General features: G+C 38.9%; 1 protein-coding gene across 2 annotated transcripts in view; it reads right to left on the bottom strand.

Moving 5' to 3' along the window:
• Positions 1-18,804, bottom strand: part of NMU (neuromedin U) — a 36,433-nt gene that overhangs the window by 1,203 nt on the left and 16,426 nt on the right. Inside the window, exons 2-9 of one of the 2 annotated variants that reach the window (XM_072132012.1) lie at positions 17,206-17,264; positions 15,171-15,215; positions 15,022-15,081; positions 14,432-14,461; positions 14,289-14,339; positions 9,095-9,169; positions 7,640-7,693; positions 5,232-5,286 (exon numbers count right to left, since the gene is read on the bottom strand). In XM_072132012.1, the coding sequence (XP_071988113.1) occupies positions 5,251-5,286; positions 7,640-7,693; positions 9,095-9,169; positions 14,289-14,339; positions 14,432-14,461; positions 15,022-15,081; positions 15,171-15,215; positions 17,206-17,264 (410 nt within the window). In that variant the 3' untranslated portion in view covers positions 5,232-5,250. The remainder of the gene's footprint in view (positions 1-5,231; positions 5,287-7,639; positions 7,694-9,094; positions 9,170-14,288; positions 14,340-14,431; positions 14,462-15,021; positions 15,082-15,170; positions 15,216-17,205; positions 17,265-18,804) is intronic. The other variant, XM_072132011.1, reaches the window with a different exon arrangement.

Raw genomic sequence — 18,804 nt, 5'->3', positions numbered from 1 at the left:
AGCCCCCTTAGTATATAGCCTGCCAGCCACCCTATCATATAGCCGGCCAGCCCCTGTAGTATATAGCCTGCCAGCCCCCTCTAGCATATAGCCTGCCAGCCCCCTCTAGTGTATAACCTGTCAGCCCCCTCTAGTGTATAGCCTGCAAGCCCCTGTAGTATATAGCCTGTGCGGTCTGTCTCCGGCACCATGACATCAGCTGACATCATAGCGTGTGCCGATTCCGGTGCACACATTAGAAAGTCAACAAGCGGCTGACGTCACAATGCCTGCGATGGACTGGAACAAAGTGCCCATGCTGGGGCCGCGATGTATTGAAGAGGACCTGCCAGGGGGCTTCAGAAGGTGATCACACTGAGTAAAATATATTAAAAATAGTCCAGTCTCATATACAGTCACATGTTCCACGTGTTTGTTTCCTGCTTCTGTGACATCTCTCTCTGATCCGATCCCTTATGTGCATCACATGTTTTTCTCTACCGTTCTGACTCTCTCATCTATCTCTGTGTCTCTGGAAAGATCATGTTTTATATGCTGGGTAGATGAACAGGTTGTAAGAAGCAAAGTTGCTGTATATAAGGATAGTAAGCAGTTAACTCGCTACCTTACACCTTGTAATACAGGCAGCCGTAAACTGAGCTGAGAAGAGAGTAGGGAAGAATCATAGAAACTATAGTCCATCACAACATAATTTTACCTATGACAAGCCCTGGCAGCATTAAAACAAATGTGAAGCACAAAGTTGGAGAATATAAACTGCTTTTAAGAGGCTTTATGCTCTTAAGCCACCAAAGATATGTACTATTTTATTGCTTATATCTAGAAGGAGAAAACTTACAAAGTACAGAACTTTAACTTTTCACAACAGTGTATTTTTTTTACATTAAACATTTTTACATTTTAATACAAGACCAAACTAGATAAAACCCCCATCCCCACCCTACTGGTCCTGACCTCCAGATGAAAAAATAAATATACTTGATGATCATGGCTTACGGATTAAACATTCATACAAGCAAGACACCTAAACCTGGCACACTACCACAAACAGATCAACAGATCTCAGTCCTCCGAGTCCCATCCTACTGCATGGCAGCATCTGAGGTGCCAACCCCAGAGTATCCAGCCATGGTCCCCATATCATCTCAAACTAATCTGAGTTCCCCCTTGTTGCTTGTTCGGCAACTGCACACTTTTTTCAGAAATTATGATTTTAGAGGTTGGCACAGATTGGATTCAGAGGACAGCAATCATTTTCCTCGCTACTAACAACAATCGCCCAACAGCCAGTTTTCCCCATGTATCCAGTGTCAGATTTTCTACACTTTATATGAGATTCATATCTGTAGGAGACAGAGTACATTTTGGATAAGACGCATTAACCGGGACACCAATATCATGGCGTAATTTAACTTTTCGATAGACACAATGGACAATTCAATGTGTAAATTTAAATTTTACACTCTTCATTTCATTACAGGCTATTGGTTAGATCAAAAATGTTCTTTTTTGGACATTAATGTACACTCTGTGCCCCATCATGACACAAAAAACAGAAATGTAGATATTTTTGCTTATTTACTAAACAAGAAAAACAAAAATATCATATTTAACTCACATTCTGTCAATTTCCTTCTGACCTTCTTGAGTTGGCTCTACTCCTTCATTAGAGTCCAGCTGTGTTTAATTACAATGATTGGACTTGATTAGGAAAGGCACACACCTGTCTATATAAGACCTCACAGATCAAAGTGCATGTCAGAGCACATGTAAATCATGAGGTCTAAGGAACTGCCCAGGGAGCACAGAAACGGAATTGTGGCAAGGCACAGATCTGGCCAAGGTTACAAAATAATTTCTGCACAACTCAGGGTTCCTAAGAGCACAGTGGCCTCCATAATCCATTGATGGAAGAAGTTTGGGATAACCACCACTTTTCCTCAAACTAGCTGTCCAGCCAAACTAAGCAATCGTGTGAAACCAGCTTTGGTGAGAGAGATAAAGAAGAACCCTCATTGAAGATGAGCGCCAGAGACATAGTAGAGAGATGGAAGAAAGCTCCACAAAGACAACTATCACTGCAAGACATATGAAAACCGCATACAGTCTGCAAAAATATGCATTAAGGACTCCCAGACTGTGAGAAATATGATTCTTTGGTATGACATGAGGATTGAACTTTTTGTTGTTAAGCGGTATGTGTTGAAAAAAAACAGGCACTTCTCATCACCTGCCAAATACAATCCCAACAGTGACACATGGTGGTGGCAGCATCATGCTAGGAAGTGTTTTTCAGCTGCTCCATTCCTCTACAGGAGCCACAAGGGGTCCGATGGAGGTACATGGAAGCCCATCGGACCCCTCATTTTCGTGATCTGTGGGGGTCTCACTGAGACCCCCACTGATCAGCAAGTTAGGCCCTATCCACAGGATAGGGCCTAACTTGTATTCATTGGAAAACTCCCTTTAAGCACACAGCTCAAATAACAAAGCAGAACATCTCTGTGACCATTCCTGACTGACCCATCCAGATCCCAGACCTAAACCCAATTAAGCATCTCTAGAGAGACTTAAAAATGGCTTCCACCAACATTCACCATCCTGAACGAACTGGAGAGGATCTGCAAGGAAGAACGGCAGAGGATCTTCAAATGTTGCATTGTTCCCAAGAAGCCTCATGGCTGTACAAGCTCCAAAGCTGCTTATACTCATTACCGAGCAAAGCTTCTGAATACTGTGACCATGTGATATTTCAGTTTTTCTTGTTTAATAACTTAGCAAAAATATCTACATTTCTGTTTTTTTCCTGTCAAGATGAGGAGCAATAATGAACAAAAAACCACTTTTTTCATCTTATCAATTGGCTGCAATGAGGTCTGAATACTTTTCGTACCCCCGGTATACAACTGGGGCAATCTACTGGAGTCACTGAGCGACATCACTGGTATGCTTTCTAACAATCCTTTCCATGGTTCGTCTGTAACAGGTCCTACATCTGCCTCTTACCTTTGGCGAACTCGGAGATTGAAACCCCCAAGAAACTTATCTAACGTATAAAATCAGCCGTATAATTAGTAATGGCAACACAGCCAAGAGCTGCAACCGTTTGTGGCTCCAGAGGAGTCAACCGCTTTTGTGCCTCAAATATTGTAAATATTTGTAAAAGCATCTGTTTGAAAGTGAAAAATCAGATGGAATCTACTGAAACAACTTGATAGTGGACCCGTTTAGTCATTGGGAAATCTTATAGAGACCCAGAGACTGCCAGTAGGAAGCACCTTCTAACAATAAGGATGAGTGAGCTCAGTAAGGCCAGACACACCCCAAAATTGCTTTAATTTGCCGCAAAGATTATGGATTCGTCTCAAAGTCTTGTATCAGTGTATATCAATTGTTTAAATATTTTGTATTTTCTCTCTATGTTTGCGTGGGTTTCCTCCGGGTCCTCTGGTTTTCTCCCACACTTCAAAACATACTGGTAGGTAGATTAGATTGTGAGCCCCATGGGGACAGGGACCATTTTGGTAAGTTCTGTGCAGTGCAGCAGAATCTGTGTGCACTATATAAATAAAGGAATTATTATTATCTTTTACTTGTTCTATATATTGTATCTTGTATAAGCACCACTCTATTTTCATATGTATTTAGCCAAAACTTACATTTGCTGAAATGATGGCAGATCATAAAGAAGAAATAAGGATTCTTAATTTTCATTGAATATAAGAAGGTTATACTGGCTGATTCATTAAAAAAAGATAATACAGTTGAAACATAATTTTAGGGTTCCTGCTCTCAATAAATAGTCAGAACAGAACACTACTATCTGGCACGGTATAGACAGAGAGTCTGGATTCCTGCCCTGCTGTACACTAATCTAAATAAGAAGCTTAAATGGCCCAATGTATTAAGTGTAATGATACCCTACATCCTGTAGATGAAGACAGGCTGCAAAGTCAAGAGCCATCAGTTTGGCCATTTTTTATCAATTTATTTTAACACAGTATTATACACATGGCAAATAAAAGTAGTAATAATAAATTCATCAATATAAACTAAAGATTGTTATGTTATACCATAAAACTTTTCGGATTGTATGGAGAGACACCTACATTATAACAATAGCCCGTGTGTTTTTAAATATGTCTTCCTTTGTCTAACTGGCCACTTATCCAGACACTGTTGACATCGAGTATTTAACAGATAGGGCGAAGCGGAACAGTATTCTTCTTTACTAGCCATTAGTGGATTTTATTTGTCAGTATTGTCAGCAGCCCAGGATATAAGGCTTCTAGAGGCTCATGGCCACCTAAACCTACTATCAAGGCTCATAATGCCCTAAATAGATTATAAATAGAGGGTCTCCCAACTATAAAATCCTCATAGATGTGTTCATGCTCTTAACACACATGTATACAAGAGTCTTTTCAGGACCTTTAAAGATCCTCAAACTGCTGAACTAAATGGGAACAGAAGCCCCCCTCGCCCCCCCCCCCCCAACAATTCCCAAGTAGTTTGATTCTGGTACCATATATAGAAAATCAACACAATTATAAATTGTCTTATGTCTTTTTCATTATTTTTGTCCTCTACAGCCCCTTGTTATTCTCATACACTGAAAAACTCTTCTGACCATATCTGTTCTCATGAGAGCTCAACATATCTTATTTAGGCCAGAGACATATGGCAAAACTGCATTAAAAACTGGTAATACTGCATCAAATACTGGTAATACTGCATAAAATACTGGTGATACTGCATCAAATCTGCCCATGCATCCCTGACCTTAAAGGAAATCTATCACCAGGATGAAGGATTGTAAACCAAGCACACTTACATGCTGGTGTGTTCTCCCTCTGGCAGGATCCGCTCTTCTTTTCGCTTCTTTTAAGAAAAAAAAGGCTTTAAAAATTATTCAAATGAGCCTGGAGGGCTTCATTAACAGCCCCTCAAACTCATTTGCATAATTTTTAACACATCAGTATGTCAGTGTGCTTGGTTTACAATCCGTCATCCTGGTTATTGATTCATTTTAAGCTGAAATGTAATTCAATTTAGTTTAAATGAGATTTTCTAACCAAGAAGAGAAAAATTACAGGCTTTAGAAGACAAATGCTTTATGAAATATGAAACCATTAAGAACAATGTTGTTTTTTTTTAGCTCAAAAAGGTACAGTAACGTGATAAAAGAAAATTATGCAATATTATTTAAATATGATGTGCGTATTACTTACATGTAATCATAAATACCTCTTAGCGGAAACCTGCTGATCTCCTTCCATTACGTGGCTGGAAGAGAATAACAAATTGGATAATAAGTGCCACAGGTTGCATAAAATCTTAAGCAGGTAGCACACACACATGACATATCTTTTCTTAATGAGCCATTTATTTATAGAACTGCACACCAGAAGCTATATGGGATGAGAAAACAGCTAAGGTTCCTGGAGTTTATCATACTTATCTCCACTGACCCAGATGAGTGTAGATGAACATTAATATTCATTTATTTATATAGCGCGCACAGATAACGCAGCGCTGCACAGAGTTTGCCAAATCAGTCCCTGTCCCCAATGGGGCTCACAATCTTATCAACCTACCAGTATGTTTTCGAGTGTGGGAGGAAACTGGAGGACCCGGAGGAAACCCACACATAACTCTTTGCAGATTTGGGTATACACTTTTTTTAATTTATAAAAAATATGTACACTGTATAAACTGTATGTTGTTTGCACCATGTTACTTAGTATGACATAGCTTCTGAATACTATCCAAAAACGATATTGATGGGGTAAACATTTTCTTTTGCATATATATGTAATGCAGATCTAGCCCACACACAGATGTGAACACATCTCACAGTTGGCAATACACATTATTGATCTGATGTAAGGAGAGCAACCCTGTGCTAGGAAATACTATGAAATAAGCATACACTGTAATGATATTATTATGGGATTCATAAAAATGTTTATGAATTTATGTTTGTAAGGGGAATAGTAAAAAAAACATGCATTGTGTGATATAAAATACAAATTATCTTGATTTAATGATACAGTACTATTGTAAAGTATCCAAACTATATAAGTTTTATAGAGAACCAGTTAAAATAGTTGTAGCTTGTCAGTATTATACTGACAATCAATCTCTTAGGCCATGACTCTTGTTAGGCACATTGGGAAACCTGGATGCCAGTATAATTCACTGCTGCATCAATACTGTAGATGTCACAAAGGATGGCACTATCCAGGGCCGTCGCTAAGGGTAGGCAAAGGGGGCAATTACCCAGGGCCCACTGAAAGGGGAGAATCTCTTCTTTCAAATGCATCTTGCATTTTGTTTCTAGGTGCTATGGATCCAGAGATATTCAGGTTTAAAGTGAGAATATCAGGTGCCATTTTTATATATAAAAATCACTCCTGACGGCATTTTAACAGTTAATAGGTCTGTTTTCCTAACACTTAGAAACACAAAATTCAGATTCAGATTCATATAAATGAGGAGACTCTCTTCTTTCATAAGAAAAAAGAGCCAGAGATACAGCCCCCTGAAATGTCCTCCCCCCTCCAGATTCTTAACCTGCAGCTACAGGGAGAATTTGCTGCACACAGGAGCTGCTGCACCTCACAGATAATGGAAATATTCACTTTATATGTTACTACATTTTGAGAAGGAATAATATCAACTAATATTCATGTTTTTAAGCCCTCTGACACTTTCTCTCTTATTGCATTTTATTTTGTGATGGGGCAAGTGTCTGCTTTCAGAAAATATTGGTCCCTGTCCCCAATGGACCTCACAGTCTAATCAACCTACCAGTAATTTTTTGTAGTGTGGGAAGAAACCGGAGGACATGGAGGAAACCCACGCAGACACAGAGAGAACAAACTCTTTGACCAGCGCTGCAAGGCTGTAGTGCTAACCACAAAAATTCTCCCAAATTACAGTTTGTATTACCATACTAAAGGGAGCCTCTTGCCGACTGTGACTGGTCATAAAATAGTTTTATTTTGGGGCACCAGTTTCAGTTTTGCCCAGGGCCCCACTTTGTCTAGAACCGGCCCTGCCACTATCAGGTCTCTAGAGCTGCTATGGTAGCCCCCAACACCCTGAAATTGTGTGTTTCTGACAGGTTTAGAAAGGTGGCTTCCGCTTCCAAGTACTTTGATTCCATAGGCAGCATCTGAGGGGTTAATCTAATGGAATAATTTTTCTCCAGTTCCAATGATAGGAGGAGCTGGTGCCAGCTTTATGTTAGAGCTAGAACCTGGCAATGATGGTGTGGGCGCAACTCCTTTGCAGATGTCTACAGTGAAAACAGAGAAGAGTCATCCGGGGGTGCCCACTTGTCTATTGGCTTGATAAATGTCTCATAGACCAGGAATAGTATCACAAGTTTGTGTAACAGCGTCTGAGGTTAGCATCTTATGATGTACTAGTTCTGCTGAATATTTCGGCCAGTGAGCCAAGTGAGCATCCAAGCATGACTCTTCTCCCCCCCTGTGACTCCTTGCAGGTCATTTTAATTCTTGTGACAGGTTCCCTTTAAATAACACATAATTCTTCAGGAAAAGTCTTGTTTTCATATCATAGCCCATATATATATATCTTATTTGTACAATAGATTATACATATAACATACCCTGAACAAAAAGTACCCCCTGCTTAATACTCCTCCTGGACCCTGGACCTCCTCCTGCAATAAAAAAAATAGAAATATTTTAATAAAATAAAAGTACATATGTTTCTTTCCATTGAAAGCTCTAGGTCAGTATCACTATGGGTATATCCAATGACAGGTTGCTTTGTATAACGCACTAGGACTGGACTATTCTCAAACTCAAAGGGCATAACAAACACACGGTCATATGGTATTCGTTTTGCCATTACTGGGCACCTGTGAAGATATCCCATAAATACCCTCATCAAATGTGTGACTTCAGACAATGGAAAAAGCACCATGTAGAAACACAGAGACAGACATGTATGGGCACAGGGAGATAACAATAACTATAATACACAATAACAAATCCATATGGAAATAAATATAAAACTGCTACAAAAAGAAAACTTAGTGTACATAAAAAGCCAAAGAACTTTTTGTGAAGTAAAAGGTCCTTTATTTATGGATATGCAGATTATTGTAATTTCTTTTCTACATAGTAAACTCAGATTGACAAACCATGCTTGTATTGTAGTGAAGACTCTTTGCCATTGGGGTATGTTTGAAAAGGTAATATAGGTGCAAATATTGTTTAATGTGTGTGTGTGTGTTTAGCTGAGAATACTGATGTTCTATCCTTAGAATTGGCCATCAATGTAAGATCAGTGGGGATTATACCCTCTGAACCCCTGCTGTTTAAAGGAATACTACCATCAAATTCAAGCATGACGAACAAGGGACAGTTACTTATAGATCCAGGCACTATGACTGAGGTCATCTTCTTATATTTGTTATCCATGGCCTCCTTCCTATTAAAATCAATGTTTCAAATAATGCTAATGAGTCTGAGGGGCTATCCTATACACTCTATGATCTAGCTTTACAGGCTGTTACACTGTCTCGCCCTCCTTCCTGCTCCTTCAGCACTTGGACAATGTGCAGGAAATACTTAGGGAACAGGGGGAAAGTGAGACAGTGTAAACTCCTGTTTAGCCAGATCACAGCATATTAGCAGCTGGCTCATTAGCATAATTCTAAAAGTTGAACCCAAAATTCTCTGTCTTTGATCACTTTCCTTAGTTGCATAGAACTTTGTAAATACTGAATGAATGGACTGCAGCTCTCACCTGCCAAACATCTAATCATTAGGAAGCAGAGGGACATATCCCATGTGATCTGTACTTGATGGCCGGTTCTCAGGATGGGCCAGCTATATCCTAAAGAAGTATAGCCAGCTTGGGTATTTATGACATATCCACAGCAATTGTCATAAATACATTATAGATGTGGGTCCCATCTCTGAATGTAAAGAGAATGTTTTGTTTTTGTATACAAATAACCAGACATTTACAATGCAACGTGTTCCAGTGGTAAAAGTGAGACAAAACCATAATTTATGACAAATAAAAAAACAAAAAAAATTATGTTACATACTTCTGCTTTGAATCTCTTCATCCTCCTGTCATGAAGCTGAGGAACGAGTTGCAGCAAAGGATGCAGGACAGACGACTGAGAGGACACGAAGACAGACAAATGAGCAACAATGGACTCCTGGATGCACAGGATGTCTTATCACCGATACATGGACAGACCATGCCGAACAAAAACACTGAACATTCCCACTTACAGAAAACCACCCTGTGACCGGGCAATAGCATGAATTATGGCCGCTCTGGCCTGTGATGACTTGCCAGAAACAGACAATATCTTAGCGATGTCACCACTTTCATGAATAACTTCTCAGGCAAAACTCAAACTCCTGGGCCAGAATGTGAACCCCGAAAAAAGTTTTCCCACCCACCATTGCAGCAGCATGGCCCACCCACCCCAACAGTCACCAGTGCCTAGGTATGCAGCCACCTCTACCCCCAATAGCTACGCCCATAAAATGACAGAACAGGTTTCTCTAAGGGTTATCTTTCCTTGTAAGTGGGTGGAATATGTTTAGAGATTCTCAGCAATAATCATATAGAAGTCAGAAGTCACTGCAGCTTTTAGGTAACTCTATTGCTTGGAAAGTGACAATAATTCTATGCATCCACCTTTGGTGCACATACTGAGAAGACAAGAAGAGTAATAACAAGGACCGTTACAATGTGATGGCATATAAAACAGAAAACTGTACAGAAAAGTGATGGCCTATAGCCCAAATGTCATACATCACAATGAGGCCAAAGTCACAAGATCTAAGAACATAGCGGTCAGTTAATTAGGATTTTATGCAACATTCTACAGATAATTAAAGAAGGAGTTGGATATGCACAGACCTCTACCTGCTACCATATCTTTAACTCTAATAAGCATTTATTAGCTCCTCAACAGAAACCAGGAGTCCTCAGGGGCGTGCCTATAGCTAAGAGAAAAGTATGCATGCACTCAGCATGATCTAACAGTGCTCCTGTCAGCCTAAGCAGAATGCTGTATTCTGAAATGTATAAGTATAACAGTATATTACACTGAAGTGCTAAAATGATCACTTGTTCAAGTTCCACATTGGGACAAAAAAAAACTGTAAAAAAAAAAGTTAGAAAAAAGAATAAAGATTCACTGTTTTCCCAACCTACAGTATATAAAATCAAATTTAACATTAAAAGGGTGAAATCAAAAACACAACATATTGGGATTTCCCACATCTGTAACAGACCGTACAATAAAATAAAATTGATAGTGAACCCGCACGGTAACTTCTGTAAAAGACACGCAAAAAAAAACTGGATAAGGTAATCAAAAAGTAACACTTTCCCCAAAATGAAACCCAATAAAAAGTACAGCTGGTCCCACACAAAACAAGCTATCCATGCTAGCATAAAGGAGACATTCTGGATATGTTAGTTTTGAAGTTATTTGGGTACTTAAAGTTATATGGGTGTTATTTGGCTCCAAAGGTATCATCCAAATTTTTCAAATAATTTGAAGTACATTGGAGCTCATTAACCAAGGGTCCACGGATCACTTTTCCATCAGACTGTTCATGCTTTTGGGGATTTGCGCCACTGTGACAGGAATTTAGAAGGGGATTGTGCCGCACGCGATCGGATTTTGGCACAGCGGCGCCGGCTTTCATGCGGCAGAAGTCGGAGGGGCCGGGCCGTCGGACGATCCAACTGATTTGGACTGCACACGGGATTTAATATTTAAATTGTGTCGCAACCAATGCACTTACATGCACCAGGAAGAAGAAGGTGAATTCCAGCGGATCTGGGTGGGGAACCGACATATGCAAAAAAATTCGGGTTCAGGAGTCGGACAATGCACTTTCGAGGATCTACAGTGGCCAGGTAAGTAAATGTGCCCCATTGTGTACAATGTTTTGAGAAACCAATCTCAATATCTCCTGAAAATGTTACAGCATTAGAAGGTTATAACCTGGGCAGATTTAAAAAATCAGGCTTGGTCCGAAAGCCCTAAAGAGGCTTAAGGGGTTGATGAATGAGTGCGTTGATGAATCACAAAATGTGATTGAATGGAAGGACAGGTTACGTATATATGCTGCCTCTCTATTCATTTCCATGGGTTAAAGAGAAAGCTTAGTGTTACCTGGTTAGGTGATGTGTTGAAAATATACTACAACCCCTTTAAGTACCTGCTCATAATAAACTGGCCACTAAATGCAATAACAATAATAATAATTAAGCAAAAGTTAATAATGAACAAAGTTTAAATCATAATTTAAGTATATTAATATTGGTACCCTATTTTTTGCTGTAACCTGCCTAAATGACTTAAAAGAAACTTCCTATAATGAGTTTCTATCTTTCAATTAGCAATGTGCTGCAGACAAAAGTTCATAAGTCATTCTAGTAAAGTGTAAACAAGAGAATTGCAAATTAAACCCTTATTAGGTAATGATCAAAACACAATAAAATTATTTGGAACAAAGGTCTAGAATCATTTCCTTCCCAATACTTTGATGGAACAGAGTCTTTTAGTAATACTTGAAATAGTTCAACAAGTCAGATATTCATGTGTTCGGAAATGATCCTTTCCTTATTCTCTACATAAATATTTGTTTTTCCCAATGTTCTGTCTCCCTTTGTTAGCTATGCACCACAGAAATAACAATTCTACACATTCAAATCATCCTGACTCAAGGCAGGATTAATATTTAGCGTTGTTTGCACCAAGCAGGAACCCAGGAGAACAAATTGTATCAAAGACGCCTTCAGATATCTGCAAACAGCACAGCTTTATACAGACATAAGAGACGTCTTGTTCAAAATAACAGGTGACAAAACACAGGAATACTGGAAGATCAAATGTGCATTAAAGAGAACCTGTCATCAGGTTCATGCTGTGTGAACCACAGACTGTACATAAACCTGACAAGGTACCTAAAGGGAGTCTAGCATCTCCACAAGCATTAGATTCTCTTTGCACTATGTTATGATTTCAAGCATACCTTTATTATTTCTGTCTATTTTCCCATTTCAGAGAAATTCCCATTTGAATCCCTATGTTTTTGAGCTGGTACATGCACCAAGGTCCTGTCCATAGCACCCGGGGCACTACTATTCCTGCCTGTTTTCCCTTCTCCATCTTTAGGCAGGAGATTTGTCTTGTGAGAAGCATGGGGCTGTATAGGAGGAGAGGGAAGTGGCATAGACGGGAATAGCAGTGTTCCGATTGCTGAGGACACAACCCTGGTGCCCCCAAAAAATCATTAGCATAAAGATTAAAACTCGAAAATCTCGAAATTGGCATAATGAAGAGAAATAATCCATGTTGCAGATCAAACTGCATTCGTCTACTATATGCTGCTGAAACATTCTAACATTTGAGGTAGAATGAGGAAGACTCCTTCTAAAGACAAAATACTAGGTTTTACTCATAAATACGGCTTCTTTTGACCCCACCATCATTGATATGCCTTTGCCAGAATTGTTTATTTCAAGACCCTTTAGAGTCTCAAAAAGGTCTGATAGCATCCTAGGCATGAGAGACCCAACGTGAAAGTTAAGGTGCCAGTAATTGCAGGTCTTGTTGTAGAACCTCTCCACACTACCCTATTATGCCACCTTTCCGCACAACCGACAGGGTTCAGAATACATAATGTATTACACCATGAGAACTTATTAAGCCAATACAGCTTATCACAACACGGATCGAAACAAGTAACCAGTGGTAAAACCAATGTACTATGGGGAGGGGGGAAATTCTGGACCTTATTTCACCTCCAGCTTTATAGGTTATGGGACATATAAGTAGTATACAGGTGCATATTCTTCCAGGAATTCACTAAAAAAGATGTTCTCCAGTATTCTACTTTGGAGTCAGAAGTACAAGGTAAAACGTAATTATTATTTTTTTCCCTTTTCAGCTTTTTGTTTTTCTTCAAATACATGGGTACTGTTGACTGAACATATAAAAGAGAAATGTTATTTAGCAGACTACCAATCCTCCAATACACATGCTCTCTGAATTGGGAGAGAGGATCAAACCAATGGCTCACACCTCTGGCAGTAGCTTATTGCCTTCAGACCTAAAGTTAGCAGTCTCCTATACACTATACACTGTCGCTCATAGACGCCTGACGAGTAAAATAAGTTCTATTGGTTTGGCAAGAATCCTTGCTGAAGGATCGTATCCAGAGAGTTGTGGTCAATGATTCCTACTCTGAATGGTCACCAGTTGTAAGTGGTGGACCCCAGGGTTCTGTGCTCGACCCACTATTATTCAACTTATTTATTAATGATAAAGAAGTCAAAATTAATAGCACAGTGTCTATGTTAGAAGATGACACCAAGCTGTGTAGTGTAATACAGTCTATGGAGGATGTTCATAGGCTGCAGGGTGACTTGGACAAACTGTTGTTTGGTAATCAACTTGGAAAATGAGGTTCAAGGTGGATAAATGTAAGGTTATGCACCTGGGGGCTAATAATCCACAGGCAAAATATGTCCTTGGGGGAGTAAATCTGGGAGATTCCCTTGAAGGACCTGGGTGACTAGTAGATAGATTACAAAACAGCATGCAATGTCAGTCAGCTGCCTCTAAAGCCAGCAAGATCTTGTCATGTATCAAAAGTGGTATGGACTCTCCGGATAGGGATGTAATATTACCACTGTACAAGGCATTGCCTCAACTGGAATATGCTGTCCAGTTCTGGGCACCAGTCCATAAAAATGCCCTGGAGCTGGAGAAGGTCCAACAAAAATCAAAAGACAAGGGGGCACTGTCTCCATCTGAAGAGAACAAGGTTTAATCACAGTGCTTTTTTAACATATACCCTGCCCAGATCAATGTCCAGTCCTGCCTAAATCAAAACACTTGGCCACCATTTATTTTATTGACTTGGTCACCTTTAGAACTTTTTTTAAGAACTTTTTGAATGTTAACTGTTTCTTGTTATCTTTGACTATGGAAATACATTTTTTTCAAATTTTCTGTATGCGTTACACTTATTCTTTTCCCAGTTTTGTATTGATTGTTGTGTTTCGTCTGTATCTCTTGTGCAGTGTCCCTGGATCAGATATAATGCTTTCCTTCCTATAATGACTCTGCAGCCTCTATTACCAGCATGGATGAATATTGCTTAATTTATCAGATGTCTGGAGGACACTGTACCTAACATAGTGAAGTTGATGTGAGCTAAAGTACAGAGGTTTGTCTCCTCAAAACTGCAACTTACCGTGATGTCTGAGTTTCCTGAGTCATGACTCTTAGAATAATGAAATAAGAACTGTGCAGAAAAGAAATTAAGATGCTATTTTACTTCACAAAAAGTTCATCGGGTAAGGGCATCTTTAAAATTTCCAGTTTAGCAAAACTTACCCTTTTAGAGTCATCTTTTTCCTCTAAACCCTGTAAAACAGAGACAAACAATAGTTTAAAGAAATAAATGACTTACTTGACCTAAATCCTATAATATATCAGTTAAAGAAACTAATATATGTTATTACCGGTTCTAATAAATTTGTTTAAAAAGCTGCAATGTTGACTGGACTCAGTATTCACATACAGTGACCCTCTAGTCCAAAGAAAAATCTTAATTCACTGTAAACATACTTGATATCAAGTGGCGGAACTAGAAGCTGTTGGGCCCCAGTGCAAAGTCTATGCCAGGCCACCGACTATAACGTATGGTTTATAGTAATAGTCTTCTCATACAGTATGGGAAAGTGACACCATAAGGTGGTTCTCCCCTACATATTACTTTCCACCCTGTATATTACTATCCAGCAGTCATTCAATGTTAAATGGCACTTTTACACACCCAATACAAATAATATAACGACAGACTGGATGCGCTGTGTGCTCTTATTTATGCTGTCAATCTTCTATGTTTCTATATCCAAATATTTTATTTTCCAGTTTAAACAGGTTCCTATTAATAATTAATTGCTGTGATTAGTTTTGCTTACCTGAGATTTCTGCAGTATTCCCATAACCATAAAGCAAAGTTCTTCTAGAGCACTTGAAACCTGCACCATAAGAAGACAGAAATACCCATCAAGTCTCTGCTCTATTTCTGAAATACCATCAATGGAAAAGATAATTAACAAGAACTCACCGCCGGCTGGGAATCTGACAGCACTGCAGAACATGCATCATCTATCTGTAGACACAGAAAAAACAAGAATAAAACATGACTGTCAGCAGTTCTGTACACAACACTGTTAGGGAAACATACACACATATACATTATTTAGCAGCTAAATACATTAACTCTGTATAATAATGTGGACCTGCATGAATCCAGATTGACTACCCATGTACTAGCCATGTACCAGAAGTCATACTATCAAAATAATAATAATAATACTATACTATGCACTTAACCCTAAACTTAGCTTAGTTTGCGGTAATATAGATACATCTCCTGTATCACTGCTATATTAAGGAAATCTGAGTTAGAACCAACATAACACAGAAGTGGATACCAGAAATGTGTGATAAAAATCATAAAAACAACCTGTACCCGATGTTCACATTCAGGTACTGGGTTTGAGTTCAGCTGCGCGACCTGGACATAATGCCGAACAGCCAATTCCGCAGATTGATGCCCCTTGCAACTAGCCATGTCTATGATTAGTTGCTAGTGTCCTCCCTGGCCAATGAGTTGTGAAGGGTGTCAATTTGCCGGATTGGCTGTTTGTCCCCCAATCGGGTATTTTATTCGGATGCCGTGGCCCAACTCCAACGTGGACGTCAGGTCCGCTCATCTGTACTGGCAAGTCCTTATTTGTATAGTGATAGTCGTTGAGTGCCAGCTACTATAAGTTATACAATTTTGCAATACAGGCGGTCCCCTACTTAAGGATACCCGACTTACAGACGACCCCCTAGTTAAAGACGGGCCTCTATGCCAACTGTGACCCCTGAAGCTCTCTGGATGCTTTAGTATAGTCTTAGACTGCAGTGATCAGCTGTAAGGTGTCTGTAATGAAGCTTTATTGATAATCCTTGTTCCCATTACAGCAAAAATTTTGAAACTCAAATTGTCACTTCAGTTTTGACTTACTTACGAATTTAACTTAAGAACAAACCTATGCAACCCATCTTGTACGTAACCCCGGGGACTGCCTGTATGCTTTCTGCATCAATTCCTCATTGTTTTCTAGATCTCTTCTTGGGATTGTTCAACAAGAAATGTCATTGTTTACTTTCTTTGTATAAAAACTGGTCCCTGCTCATGTGATGTCACACAGGTACAGTGTTGTACCAAATTCAGCAGATACAACTCAATTTGGATGAACCTATGGGTCCTTTTCCTTGAGGATATTTAAAATTGTGCCTCTAAAATACTTGTCTGGTGGGCTACAAGGACCCCAGACTCACATTGCACAGGTACACACTTTGTTAGAACCAGAGTGAGTAAGGGTGAGCTGTCACCTGTGTGTCATCACATGACCAGGGGCAAATTACTATCCACTGGAAGTAAACATAGAAGCTTCCCGTTGTGCATCAGCAAGCAGAGATCTAGAAAGGAGTGAAGAATAGATAAAGAAAATATAGGGGAAAATAGTTTTCACTATACAAATAATAACATTTATTTGAGAAAACTGGACCCCTTTAATGTCAATATCTGATGTTACCACAAAGTGCAATAATGTTGGTCACACCAAATAGTTAAACCAACGGCGCATATGTTAGCGCTACAAAAATAAAGGGATTATTATTATTACTCTGTATATTCCAGCACTGCTGCCAAACATATCCATAGCATAAATGCAGAATATTGCAATTTAGGGATATTCTGAGTACATGTGCCAAAAACTGTCTGTGGCATCACTTGGAGTGGACACTCTTCCCATTACTTAAAAGCGGAGTGGTGTCAAGTACGGTAACTTAGGTGACTGTCAAACTTTCAGTGACTGCATGGCTACAGATTTCTTACTGTGGTATAACCCTCATCATTTCTTCTTTGGCATCTTTTATTATCTGTGTCATGCAACTCTTCCTGCTTTCCTGCCCATGTGCCTTTGGCTTTTCTGTCCACGGATGCAAATTTTGCAAAGAATCTTTGGAGACATGTCAACCAAACAAAATAATAATATCCAAAAATATGCTTTATGTTCCACAAATATGACTAAATATGAACTCACCCCATTCCACAATTGCAGTTCTTGTTCCGCTCTAAGCACAGGCGATGAAAATGGGGCAGCTGGAAGACAAAGTGAGTTGATAGAGATTGATACATTGATACCTATGTTGAGCTTTGTCATACATTGTGACATACAGTACAGTTTTCTGTAATAAAATGCTGACAAGTAGGTCTTGAGTTTTATAACCACCTTTTGGTTCCCATCATAACAAAATCAAATATGTATTGCCTTAACATGTAGCGTATTTTACGCACTGAGGTCAATGCACATTTTTTTGTTTCATTTTTAAAAATGTTTTAAAACTTTTTAGTCAACTTTTCTCTTTGGGGGCTTGTGTTTTGTAGGACATGGTATTTCATAATATGGTGACACTTTTGGGAACATACAATGGAGAGGTAGGACAGCAATCCTTCTTGTAGAGTGGATCAATTTATGGTGGTGCCCGCGGCCAAAGTTTCTGATGCCGGAAACCAGGAGTCAACAATCTTGAAGGAGGGAGCCACAGCACCAGAGATCAAAATTCAAAAGGATTTATTTACAAGTGCATCCAAACATGATGAGCGCGACTTTCGATTCACAATGAATCTTTATCAAGCATAAAGATTCATTGTGAATCGAAACGTCGCGCTCATCATGTTTGGATGCACTTGTAAATAAATCCTTTTAAAACTTTTGGGAACATATAATTTATTGATTTCCTTTTATTATTTTTGTGTTTGAGGGCAAAACATACGCCTGTACTTTGACCATACAGAATTCAAATGATCAATGTTGCTTTTCATATTTTAATGTGTCCATTATGACATGTGAACATGATATCAACACATAATATGAACATACTGGGAAAATGATGATATAAATAAATTCAACTTTTCCATTCTTCTTAAATCCTGGTAAATGTGAAGTCTACTCTAGCAAGAGTAATTTCAGATCAATGGTATAAGGGAGTAAAAGCGATTTCTAACGTAAGATAAGGATCTGAGGGAGATCATGAATAATTAGAGACACCCCCTGTGCAAGACAGTGGTCTCAGCTCATAAATTTTGAATTTTTCTAAATCCCCTTTAGGTTCCTTGTTAGTTTTACCAAAACCTAAGCAAGCATTACATATTGGTGGCCATATAATACAGCACAGCATGTACAAACTTTCTTATTCTCCAACTTCCCAGAAAAAAATAAAGCAATTCCCATGCATGTTAAAAAATGCAAATATCCAGATCCTGTAGGATACGATGACATGAACTGGTTATGCTTGACTGAACAAATTTTAATAAGACAGAATCGAATGTAATAATTCATCTTCCTTATGTCTAATACATATGAGCTTCTGAATATTGTAAATTATTGGAATTGTTATATAGTATGATAGAAATGATTCTCCCGTTGTAAGATATCTAGGTGAAAGGCGACTATTATCTCTATACATGACCATAGAAATTGGTTTCTAGAAACCTTATCATTTTGTTAAAACTAAGAATCACCTTCCAGACTGGTGCCAATTTCATGCCGCCATTACCAGGTTTAGCATGTTCTTCCAATCTTTACCTCGAGCAATGATGTAACAATCACTGGCTATAGCAGACAATTATTGATTGTGTC

This window comes from Engystomops pustulosus, chromosome 1 (genome assembly GCF_040894005.1).
Source record: "Engystomops pustulosus chromosome 1, aEngPut4.maternal, whole genome shotgun sequence".
Lineage (NCBI taxonomy): Eukaryota > Metazoa > Chordata > Amphibia > Anura > Leptodactylidae > Engystomops > Engystomops pustulosus.
This window is presented reverse-complemented; position numbering and strand designations above follow the sequence as displayed.